Genomic DNA, 12,266 nt, shown 5'->3' on the forward strand with positions numbered 1-12,266 from the left:
TAGTTTAACACAGTCCACAAAGCCAGGGCTACCCATGTAAGAATGTTCTAATAGTTATTTCCAAAGCCAAATGTAAAGATGATCTAAAAAGCTGACTCTGGTTGTGAATTAATCACAAATAAAAAATTTGAATGCTATTCGTTAACGGTTTTATAAAAGTCGAAAAAAAATAAACCCATGAAATCCATTATACACATGTTGCACATTTGATAGAATGGGACCCAAATACTGAGGTCTGGGTCTCCTCTGTCTCACCCCAGGCTCAGCATATTCTCATAAAAAATTCCTCAGGGGCACCTGGGTGGCTCATTCGGTTAAGGGACAGACTCTTAGTTTTGGCTCAGGTCATGATCTCAGGGTCGTGAGATCTAACCCACAACCAGCTCCATGCTCAGCACGGAGTCAGAGTCTGCTTGACGTTCTCTCTCTCCCTCTCCCTCTGCCCCTCCCCCTACTCTCTAACTAAATAAATTTAAAAATTCATGAAATAAGAATTGTTTTAATGAACAAATTATATTTCATATTTCAAATTTACAGTTATCAGATGACTTTTACTATACATTTTTAACATTGTTTTTTTCACTTAATTAGCACAAACACCCTGTTATGTATTACACTTCCTATTTTGCATTTATGGAAATGGAGACTCTGAGGGCTTAAGTACTTTGTGAGGGCAAATATATTCAAATATATTCAAATAGGGCACTGAGGGCAAATATACTCCAGTAGAACTCTTCCTAATGCGGAGTCTCATGCTCTGATGAAAACATCACCTTGCATTTCTAAAGAAGTAGGTAAGCTAATTTAAAAGATCCTCATAGTTATAGTCTCTTCTTGCCCCAAAATTATATCAAAATTAGGTTATTTGAACATATCTTTGTTGATCAATAGGCAGTTGGAAGTGACTCTTACATTTCCCAGCAAAGAATTGGTCATCGCTGTATTGGAAATGCGTGTTTCTTTCTCAAAGAGGAAGTGCATCCTGGCAATCTAGCATTCTGACCTGGAAAGGGCCAGAGTCAGCAGTAAAGAAAGAACACAACTGGCAGGATAAGCTGCCAGCAAACCATGTACCCCTGCCAAAAAAACAAAATATATATATATATATATTTTTTTGTTTGTTTGTTTGGCATATGGGTTTAAAATTGTCAAACAAGTAGGAGCAGCAAGATTAGTGGGTTGCATGAGTTTGAAAAAAACCACCAAAGCCACTGTCACTTACATGATCAAACGCTTAATGTGTCTTTATAAACTAATATCAACTTTGTTTACTATAAATGAGGGTAAATATGTAAAATATGTTTGTAAATTTTATGGCTCAATGCTTAATATTCTTAAATATGTTATGGTTTGCTTAGAATCATAGACTCATGACCATACTAGGAACCTTATGACTTATAACATTGAACCCTATCATTTTCCAGAAGGAAAATCCACATCCCTGATAAGTAAAATAGCCAAAGATCACACCAGTCTCAGAGCCACATCTTGAGTCCAAATATTATTTTGCCTGAAGTTATACAACTAGCTATTGACAGAACTGGAAGTGGGCCTTAGGCTGTCTTTCTTCTTCTCCACATAGCTTAGTATTTTCCAATTATAGGGACATTAAGAAATAAAATTATCAAAAACAAAATAAGTAAGCTGATATACACGGACACCATAAAAAAAGTAGATATTAAAAGGAAAGAAAATGATGAAAAAATGTGGAAAAAGTCTGCTTCATTTTATTTTCTGATTTCTCTTTTGTTTTCTTTTCCAGAAATTCTTAAAACCAACTGGGGTAAATATCCATTACTTCATTTTGTCGAAGGCAGGTAGTTAATGCTTATAATAATTGATTTAAAATTCAAACATGTCTTGATATTTTCCTCCAGAGACCTATTTGAAGCAAGCCCAACTAACTACCTTTCTAAAAAGCCACCTCCTCTAATGTTAATAAGCACTAGACAATTTATAAAAATAATTTTGGTATATGGCCTAAAGGAAATTTTAACATTAACCTCACTGAATTGTAGGCATTTTATTACAAATGTTATGCCAGTTGCCAGGCAAGTAAAACTGTCCTGGTTTATAAGTTTTTCAGTTGTATAGCTCAGCTTTATTCTAGATTTTCATTATTGATAATGTTTAGACGAGATGAAGAATGGGATAGGAACCTCAGGGTGGTGGGTAAGGGAGTCATGAAAGAGGAAGAAGAAAAGATAGGGTGGAATTTATAGAAAGGTATCAGCAAAAACCAAAATTTTCATAAAATCCCAATGTTCAAGACAAATTTTAAAATAATTTGCTTTTGCCTCAATGGCTTCACATTGCTTAGGTGTTCAGTCCTGCAAGAAAATTGGATTGCTTAAATTTTGTTTTAATTATCTTTGTAAGAAAACTCGTCCAGACTTCAAGTTACATTTCCGTATCTCAAACTCAGAAACAGCTGTTCCTCCTTTAACCTTTGTTTTCACCCATATCTGCCACATGATTTAAGAAAAATAAGCATCATTTTCCAAACTAATTCAATAATCCAATGGAGAAACAGATATAATTAGTTTACTAAAGGGTATATAGTTAGTAAAAGATAGATGGAGAATTCCCAATTGGTTAGGCCAACCAAAAACAAAACTCTTCACCACTACTTAACCAGACTAAATCCTTATGATTGATTGAATTTGTAAAATGACAAACTCCTTCTAGGTCTTCCTGTACAAATAAATTAAGGTCAGAAATGGTGATCTTACATAGACCCAGCAATAGTGTTGTATTAAATTTCTTAGCTCATTCTTCATGTAGTTATCACTGTGGCTGGAATTCCAGATCTTAGAGTAAATATATCCATACATATCTGTGTACTCCACCCCGCCGGGGAAAAAAAAAAGTAGCTTCCAGGCTTACAGTGTCTAATGCTGCACCTATCCTGAGTGGCTTTAATGATTGCTCATAAAAATAGCTCCATTACTGTGACTAGATTACAGAAATAAATGGTCCTTAAGTCCTCAGTAGCTAAATAGATCACTTGCTTTTCTTATCTTGATTAGCCTCAAGCAATTAGAAAAATACGTAAAAGTTGAGGAAGGCAAGTTAGGTGAGCAATTGCCTGAAACATACTTTTCCCATTACCACAAAACACATTTTCCAAAGTCATGGACGAATGTTATTCTTGTGACATGTGTCTTGACAAAATCTTACATAGTCAACAAATTTAGGAGATAAGGATTATTCTATTTTGCTTTTGGTGACTCATTGTGCATTTGCACTTTTTGTTGGAGTGTATTCTCAGTTTTTCTCAGAACTCCTGCTTTACTTCTTTTTTTTTTTTAAGATTTTATTTATTTATTCAACAGAGATAGAGACAGCCAGCGAGAGAGGGAACACAAGCAGGGGGAGCGGGAGAGGAAGAAGCAGGCTCATAGCGGAGGAGCCTGATGTGGGGCTCGATCCCATAACGCCGGGATCACGCCCTGAGCCGAAGGCAGGCACTTAACCGCTGTGCCACCCAGGCGCCCCTCCTGCTTTACTTCTTGATCCCCATAGCTCTTTCACTGGGGAAAGTACTAATCCTCCCAAGATCAGAATGAACATTGACGTTTTCTAAGTCCCCTTGCCTCCCTGGCCACAGTGATTAGTTAAGGGATGGGAACCAGTTCCAAGCTCGTTCTATCACAGAAATCCACTAATTCAGCCATAGTAATTGGTCTGGGAGAGGGTGTATGACCCAGACTCTGCAAATCAGAATCTTTCCTTGAGAGTTTTCTCACTAGAGTTTGGGTGAAAAGATGTCATCTTATTTGCTCTTGAGAATATATGGCCGTGAGCTTGGAGCTCTTGTCTATCTTGAGATGTCTGTCTGAGAATTTGAGACAATATGCAAAGGAAGAAGAAATGAAAGTCAGAAACACGGAAGACACAGGGGTTCACATCTCTGGTTGTAATTGTTCCAAAGTCGTATGACATTGGCTCTTTAGTTGGGTTCCTGTTGCTTGAAACCAAAAATCCCAAATACAGTGCTACAGGGGAGATAACACTTGAGCTGGACCACGGCAGGAAAGTTCAACATGGCCAGTCTTGATAGCTGGAAGGACTTTCTAGGAATATTTGTGCTCTAGAAGAACATGTGTGTGATTGGGGAATAGTAAGTAGACATGTGTCTCAAATATAAGTTATATGCAGGAGACACCTGCTTTTTGTATTGTTTACTTCGCTTTCCACTCATCTACTTTTCAAAAAATACAGTGCGAGATATCTATAGCAAGAAATAAACAGCATCAAATATAGTATGAATTACAACAATTTATAGAAGTTTTCTATTAGCCATGCATTTTCTGAAGTGCTTTACATAAGGCAGCCGTTTTCAAACTGTGATGAGCAGACCCCCACACGTTGTATGGAGTGACAGGCTTGGGGGATTACAGGTACCAGCATGAACATAGAGGAGATAAAGGCTGGTAGTCTCCTGCTCCAGACTGTACAAATAAATAAGGTCAGAAATGCTAATCATACCTAGACCCAGCCATAGTGGTTTATTACATTTCTTAGCTCATTCTTCATGTAATTACCACTGCTGCTGAAATTTTCAATAAAGCATCCCTGTCCTTCCTACTTCAGTAATGAACTTCCACATATGATTGCTTCTAAAGAAAGGTTATGCTGCTAAAAAACACGTAAGAACCATTGATAGGCATCTTCTCAATTCTCACAATAAAGCCATAAGACATATTATTATCCTCATTTTAGAGTTGAAGGAACTAAGGCTTAAGGGATTAAATAACATGCTCAAGATAACCTGGCCAGTAGAAGGCAGAGGCAGGATTTGGACTTTGCTGTTTTTGCTTGGCCCCAGAGGCCTTACTCTTACCTGCCACACACTCCTACTCCCAGTGTACCCTTACGGCCCTGACCGGGACAGTGACCTGCTTACCGAAGTTTGCCTCTTCATTCTGGGAAAACCTAAATGGCCTAAGACCAAGCACAAACCCAACAAAAGTGTGACAGGTAGTCAGACTACCTGTACTGGATGGGATGCAGCAAGAAACAAGCCGGAGCAGTCGTGGGGCACCGCTCCGGTGGCAAAGAGGAGCTTCTTGCATAAGGTTTGTGTTCCTGCTGAAGCATTCAGAACGGGCTCTCAGGGAGGTAGCAACCAGTTCTGGATCTGCTGTTCCTGAGACTGAGATAGGAGAAGCAGGGATTAACTAGGGTTGGGGCCATCATGAAGGGAGGGTGGTTGAGCAATTGAGTATTCCCGGTAATAGATGGGAAGTAAAGCAGTCCTGGGCATCCCTGGTAACACAGCACGAGCCACTCAGTGAAGGGGTCGTTATGGCATTTTGACCTTGGAAGTATCTCCAGTTCAGCGTAGAGTTGGTATGATCTGTGTTTGTCACACTAACCTCAATAAACACATGAGGCTTTGTTCTTTTTCCATCTGAACTGGTTTTTCACGCTCAGTCCCAGCCAGACTTATACACTTTCACTTCTCTAAGCTTGCTGCTATCCCAGCAAGAGTTCTATCGAACTCAATAAATTTCAACAGCAAACATCTACTGATATGTACCTAATACACTGAGTGTATATTAAGCATGCTAACTTTAGGCAGTGGGGAATCAACCATCTCATCTTCCCTAAGCCCAGGGCAAATTATAAGCCTGAAAGACAATTTGGAAGATCTCTAGACAGAGCAGTAAAATAAATGCCTTTTAAAAAAATATTTTAAAGTCATCTCTACACCTAATGTGGGGCTCAAACTCACAACCCTGAGATCAAGAGTCACATGCTGTATTACTGAGCCAGCCAGGTACCCCGATAAATGCCTTTTTGTTATATATTGTTAAAGATTTTGTTTATTTATTTGAGAGAAAGAGAAGTAGTTTCCCTGCTGAGCAGGAAGCTGGATGCAGGGCTTGATCCCAGAACCTGAAGATCATGACTTGAGCTGAAGGCAGACGCTTAACCGACTGAGACACCCAGGCGCTGATGTGTGTTTCTAATATCATCTCTCTGATGGGGGAAAAATGATTTCCTGAGGAAAAGAATTAATGGGAATGGGTAATCCCCTTCCTTTCCCCAGGTCCCTAAAAGTTAGAGAGATTATGAAACAGAGAGAATATAAAATGTAAAGGAATACCAAGGGTTCCACTACAGGTCAAGTGGTTTCCTTTGCTTTCTTCTTTAAAACCCCTTGTTCTGCCCCTTTGCCATCTCTCCCATCTTCTGCTCTTAATCAGAAAAGGCTCAGGGCTTATAGCGGGAGGAATTATTTATAACCTTATGGGTCAAGTACGCACTATATACTGCACTTGGTATTAGTCAACACAGCTGAAAATACAATTTGGATATATTCCTTGTCCTGAAGTTGTTCAGAATCTAGAGGTATTAAGAGTTGTGAACACAAAAACTGACCCCACAAGAAGAAACTTCCGTCATACAGCATCAGCAGCAGTAGCAATTTAGATTGGACCATGGTGTCCAAATTTAAGCATCATGAAAGAGATTTGTATTAAAAACTGACTAGAATGGTTCTCTACTTATCATGAAACTTGTGAAGATTATTAAGCACTATTTAACTTTTAATTGGAATTTCCCTTCTCAATATATAACTCTCTCCAGCAGGAATCCTTCCTGAAGGAAATAATTAATCAGGGCAGTTTAGGTTAAAAAAAATCAAGAAAATCCAATGAAAAAGATACAGTACTCTAAACTGACATTACCTTTGTTCTGACCGGGAAAAATGATTCACAAGATTGATGACTTGTTCATGTTTGAGATGCAATAAATATGTGAGAGCAAAATATATGTTTACTGCATACCACTATAATTACTGACATTATACTTGATAGCAGTATTATGATATACATTTTGTTAGATATAAAACCAGTATATATTGAAAATGCTTCAAGAATGTAGGGATCCCACATTTAAAATGACTTTAAATAGTAATTCAGTTAGGTCTCTAATTTGTGCTTGGAATGTGAAAGAGAATTGAAGATGAAGACCACAATTACATAAGCTTGAGCCATTAGAGAAATTAAATATAACACACATAAACATGAAGACTTTATTTAAAATAAATCAAATATCCTGATGTTGAAGCCACAAATTATGAAACTGTGTTTGGTTTTCATACTAACACCAAAACTTCAAAATGGCATCCACAATTGACTACACTTCTTTCTGCAGCCACAGTTCCTATGAGCCAACCCACATACTCAGGCAAGTACATGAACGTGTATCCGTCCCTGGTGTAATTTGTGGTCAGAGGACAGAGCAAAGACAGACCCTGCAGTCACTTTCAGACAAAAGTCTTCAGGACAGATCATTTAACTTAGGTCAAACATTGAAAACTAATGTTTTTCTGTGTGGTTGAGGTTTATTATTGGTCACCTTATCAGAATAAAATTACATGTGGGCTATGGCTTATTTTAAAAGTATCTATGTAGAAAAATAGAATGAAAAAATACTATGTGAATACAAAGACTCTTTTTGAAACAACTTAGGTGCTGTGCTTTCTCCTATGTCATTAATTTTCCTTCTGTGCCTTTAGAAGCGTGGAGTGTCCCTATGCATTCCTAGAACTGGTCCTTTTCCAAAGCTGTCTACACAAAGTGGCAAAAAGATAGAACGAGTATGGCCTCTGGAGCCTGGCAGATCTGCGATGGAATCCTGGCTCTGCCCTCTACTGGCCATTGGCTTTGAGCAAGTCATTTTACTTGAATCTGAGTTACCTAATCTATAAAATCAAGCTAGTAAGACCTACCATCACAGGTTGTTGTGTTGATATCATAATATCTATAAAAGGCCAGCGGAGTGTGTGTCTCACGGCTGCAGAACAATAAGCAGTAGCTGCCATAGTCGCTATGAGTGTTCTCGTCGCTGTGGATAAGGTTACCCCGCAGCAGCGGCAATGATGCGCTCTCAGCAGCTACTTGAGGGCCGTTTATATTGCCCTTGTGGCTCCGCCTTCACTTTCCACCCTCACCGTGCTGCTCATTTCTTTATCTGTGTCTGATAATACTGCTCTTATGTTTTCCGTGCAGCGCTCAACGCTGCTGGCAGGGCACTCGTGAGATACCCGCGTGCAGAGAGATACGATCATCTTCCAGCTGGTGGGGAACGTGAATGTGCTTTTATTGGCTAGAGATTCAAGAGAAATGCTCTGACTCTTCCTAATATAAGAGGAATATTCCAAAGGGCTGTTTGGGGCCACTGTTAACACGGGAGATAATATGGTTGTAAGGTTTCAAATTAACTTCTACAGCTTGACACAAATCTCTTATATTCACGAGCTGTTGATTGTATTTTTTAGCTCAGCATTGGTTCCAGCAGCGTGTTCTCTGAAGATGTGGGGAGTGGAAAGGAAGAGTGCGCCTTCTCAATCCCATTTTTTAGTAGCCTTTTCTCACGAATTCAGTGTGGGCAAGACCTGCGCCCATTAACTTGACCACAGGAGAAGCCCTTCTGGATGTAATTAGTGGCCCAAGATGTCATATAAGCCTATAGTACATTGTATCATATTTATTTTTAATTTGTAACATAATATCTCAGGGCAATTTTTCCTTAGATAAAAATTTGAATAGATTATTTACCATTATCAACAATATATTCCTCAAATCACTGTGTGTAAGCACCTAAACGTCTTAAAACCATTGAAATACGAAATTATGCAAAATCTATCTAGTATACCCATGATATTTTTATCCCAGGTAACATTATTAGTATTTTTAGTACAACTTTTTATCTAACTTTTTTAACAGCTTACATATGTGTGGTTGTTTTTCCCACTTGTTTGTTTGCTAACTTACATATGTTTCTTGACTTAACATCTTCTGGTAAGAAAACAAACATTTGTGATCTTATCATAAATGATTTATAGGAACGTGTGATAGAAACAGCCACGTGCTCTCACACACGAAATTCTTGATCAAATCTTTTTGTTTTCTTTAAATCACTGAAGTACACAGAATTTTTTTTTTTAAAGGAACCATTTGTTTTGCAGGCCTGCATACCCTGGCCTTCTCCAGAGCAGGGTACATGAGAAATAGTGTCATTCTCAATGAAATAATACACACATTTGTGGTTACCTCACAGGTGTGTCGACCCTATCACCAAGTCTTCTCGGCTTACTGCTGCCTGCGCTTGGCATCGTCGTCTACTTGGCAATCTGAATGTGGTGTGACAGCTGCTGTTCCCAGCCCAGCACAGAGGACACCTTCATCCCTATGATGACTACAATTCCTCCCAGTTCCTGTGGCTCCGCCCGAAGCCAAATAAATCACACTTTAACAAACTATCCAGCTGATTTACAACACACGTCATGACTGAGGCATTCAGGAACCTTTCATCCAAAAGAATAAACTTTTAAGTGGATATAAAATAATTTTTAACTCGTTCCAATATGCCTTATAAACCACTTAACCTGATTCTGTGACAGTTGCATGATTTAATCCAATGGGACAAGTTACAGTGTTCAATTCAATACTATAGGCTGTAGAGTGAAAGTAAAAATCACCATACACAGGTGCTTTAAACTTAATAACAAGTTGTGAAATATAATAGAGGTTGAAATGTTGATCGTATGTGGTAAATGTAAGAGTAATACAGTCTCTTGTACTATTCTCTGTTTCGGGTCCTACATATTTTTGAATGGCCCCTATCATTCATGACATTTTGAGTTGTCTTCACAAAAGATAGAGTATAACTGAAACATTTTGACATAAATTCCATGAACAAATCATTTTACTGAATGAGTTAAAAGATTCTGAATATTGAAAACCAATTCTAAAATTTGTTTCCAGTATTCTTATTTTGGAAGAAAGTAATTTTCTAAATATTTGCCTTTCGAAATCAGTAATACTTTTAAGTTCATTGTTTAGTAGTAAAGTTAACATACCATATGAAGATTTTTCTTTACTTTTATATTATATTCTGAAGTTATTTTATGCTTTTCTTGTCATCAATTTCAAACCTCAAAAATCACAGCTCTTATCTAGAGTATCATCCTATTGCTGTATTTATTCATATGCGGGATGATGAATTTTGAAAAGTAGAGTGCTTCCATTTTTTAATTGAGATGTGACAGTTTTACACAGCTAGGAATAAATGACAGTTAAGTGAATATCAGCGTGATCTAATAATATTCTAGTATCTTTGTTTCTGTGCTTCATTTCTAAGTAAAACCTTTCGTTATTGAAGGTATCAAGAAATCACCTGTAAGTTGGAAAAACTGCAATATACCTATCTTATTTTTTTTAATTTAGTTTTAAGCTCATTTCCCACTTCAATGCAATACTGAAAACTGGCTAAAAATACCAAATCAAAATATTGCTAATGGTACTTTGAAAGTATGCATACTGGAAGGCCAGGAGGAGACAAGTAATGTGTCTGTCCAATGGTGTCTCCCAAGCATTGGTGCTTTAGGTTTTTATAAGTTGTAAAAAGGAAGATGCACATTTCTTCCTTCTCCATGGTGTGCAAGGAAATGTGTTGAGTGTGGATGTGAAAGAAATGGAGAAATAAAGGATTAGCTGGCTCATAAAATAGTGCAATGTCTGATGATTCAGGAGGTATAATCCTATTTTATTAGCACAACCTTGCTAGCTAATTAGAGATAGAGTTTATCTTTTTAGAAAGGATACCTTATAGGTTCATAAAAAAATATTTACAGGAAGCAAAATAGATCTATTACTACTTTACCCCCCTTTCTTTCATTTGTATAATTTTTGTACTATATATCTATGTGTAAATGTTTAGAGCTTTCATTATGAAAATATCAATAAATATTTCATTAGTTTACATTCAACTCTTTGTTATAAAATGAAACTTTTTAAAAATAAGTGAAATGGATGATTTCCCAGTGGAAGTATGTCAACAGTCTTAAAATCATTACCAGATTTCATAAAATACTTAATTATTTGAAAGGGAAACAAAATCTCTTCATACTTTAGGGAAACGAAAACTCTGTAAGCCTTCTGTACAAATGTTTGTGTTTTCATTGTTACACTTTGGGGTTTTCCTTTTGCAATGTGACCCATGTTGGGCGTTTTTATATAATCGACAACAACTAAATCTTTTGCCAAATGCATGCTCGCCTTTTATTTTCTAATGTAGTGCAATAAAGAGCAAAACTGGCTAGATTTTGCATGAAATGGTTCTGAAAGGTAAGTAAACAGACTTTGGAGGTGGGTCGTTTAATTTTAAATTTGTGACAGAGATAAGGTAGATTAAAATCTCTCATACACTGATAACTCGAGCTTTTCATTTCCTCATACAGTTGTACAAATTTGACTGGGACCATCAGTTTTCAACTGTTGTCAAACTAACTAATGTATCATCTGCTTAAGACGCAAGATTCTTGATTAAACTTTATATAGATATAGACATATCTGTTGTTTCTTTGTATTTCAGGAAAGGTGATAGTAGTTTTATTTGATACTGATAAATATTGAATTGATTTTTTTAGTTATTTTTTATCATTTTTTCAATGGAGTAGTATAGGACTGTGCTTTGTCCTTTTTATGAATGAAAACAAATTATAAAGAAATAAATGTCTTACTGTTACCCAAGAAATAGCAACTGTCCTTTCAATTTACCTGAAGTTGAAAATTCATTTTTAGAAGGTTTTCTTTATAAGTTCAATAGCACAGAATAAATATTACTTCTTAAGCAACAGTTAATTGTTTGAAAGGTTCTACAAAAAATATACACACAGACGTAAAGAGACACACACACGAGCTTGCATGTGCGCACACGCAGGTGTTATTTCATTGAAATAAGATTACCTAGTAGGTAACTTCAATTTTGGAGATTTCAATAATTATCACTCAATCTAATGCTGGACACTAAAGCAAGCTGCTAAATGCCAGAAGAAGAAGAGGAAGAAGGCGGGGAAGGAGAAGGAAAAGAAGAAAGAGGAAGAGGAGGGAGAGGATGGGGAGGAGGAAGAGGAGGAGCTAGTTCAATCCTGAATAAGCTGGTATTCTAATAGAGGAATTTACATAAAAGCATGAGTCTACAGACAGGTCTGATACAGGTAAAGCCTTCTCTGAATCCTGATTTGGGCTAAGCCCAAACTCCTGAATCTCAGGGCTCCCTGTGTTCTGCCTTATGATCTTCTGATTATGATTTCTCATTGGCATTCCAATCTCCATTCCTGTTTCATGAAACTTGCTTCCACCCTGGATCCTGGTTTCCCTTTTGGACCCGGCCTCTGTTTCTTGACCCTAAGTATTAGATTACTTCCATTCTAATATTTTGCTTTTGGTATTTGACCTTGGATTGAC

The 12,266-nt window shown here is 37.2% G+C and overlaps 1 protein-coding gene across 2 annotated transcripts in view; it reads left to right on the plus strand.

Moving 5' to 3' along the window:
- CNTN1 (contactin 1) overlaps positions 1 to 11,553 on the plus strand; it is a 343,680-nt gene extending 332,127 nt beyond the window's left edge. For both annotated transcript variants that reach the window (XM_026502092.4, XM_044385537.3), the window contains one exon: positions 9,076 to 11,553. In XM_026502092.4, the coding sequence (XP_026357877.1) occupies positions 9,076 to 9,152 (77 nt within the window). In that variant the 3' untranslated portion in view covers positions 9,153 to 11,553. The remainder of the gene's footprint in view (positions 1 to 9,075) is intronic.
- The last annotated feature ends 713 nt before the right edge of the window (positions 11,554 to 12,266 follow it).

Source organism: Ursus arctos, unplaced genomic scaffold (assembly GCF_023065955.2).
Source record: "Ursus arctos isolate Adak ecotype North America unplaced genomic scaffold, UrsArc2.0 scaffold_26, whole genome shotgun sequence".
In the NCBI taxonomy this organism is placed as follows: Eukaryota; Metazoa; Chordata; class Mammalia; order Carnivora; family Ursidae; genus Ursus; species Ursus arctos.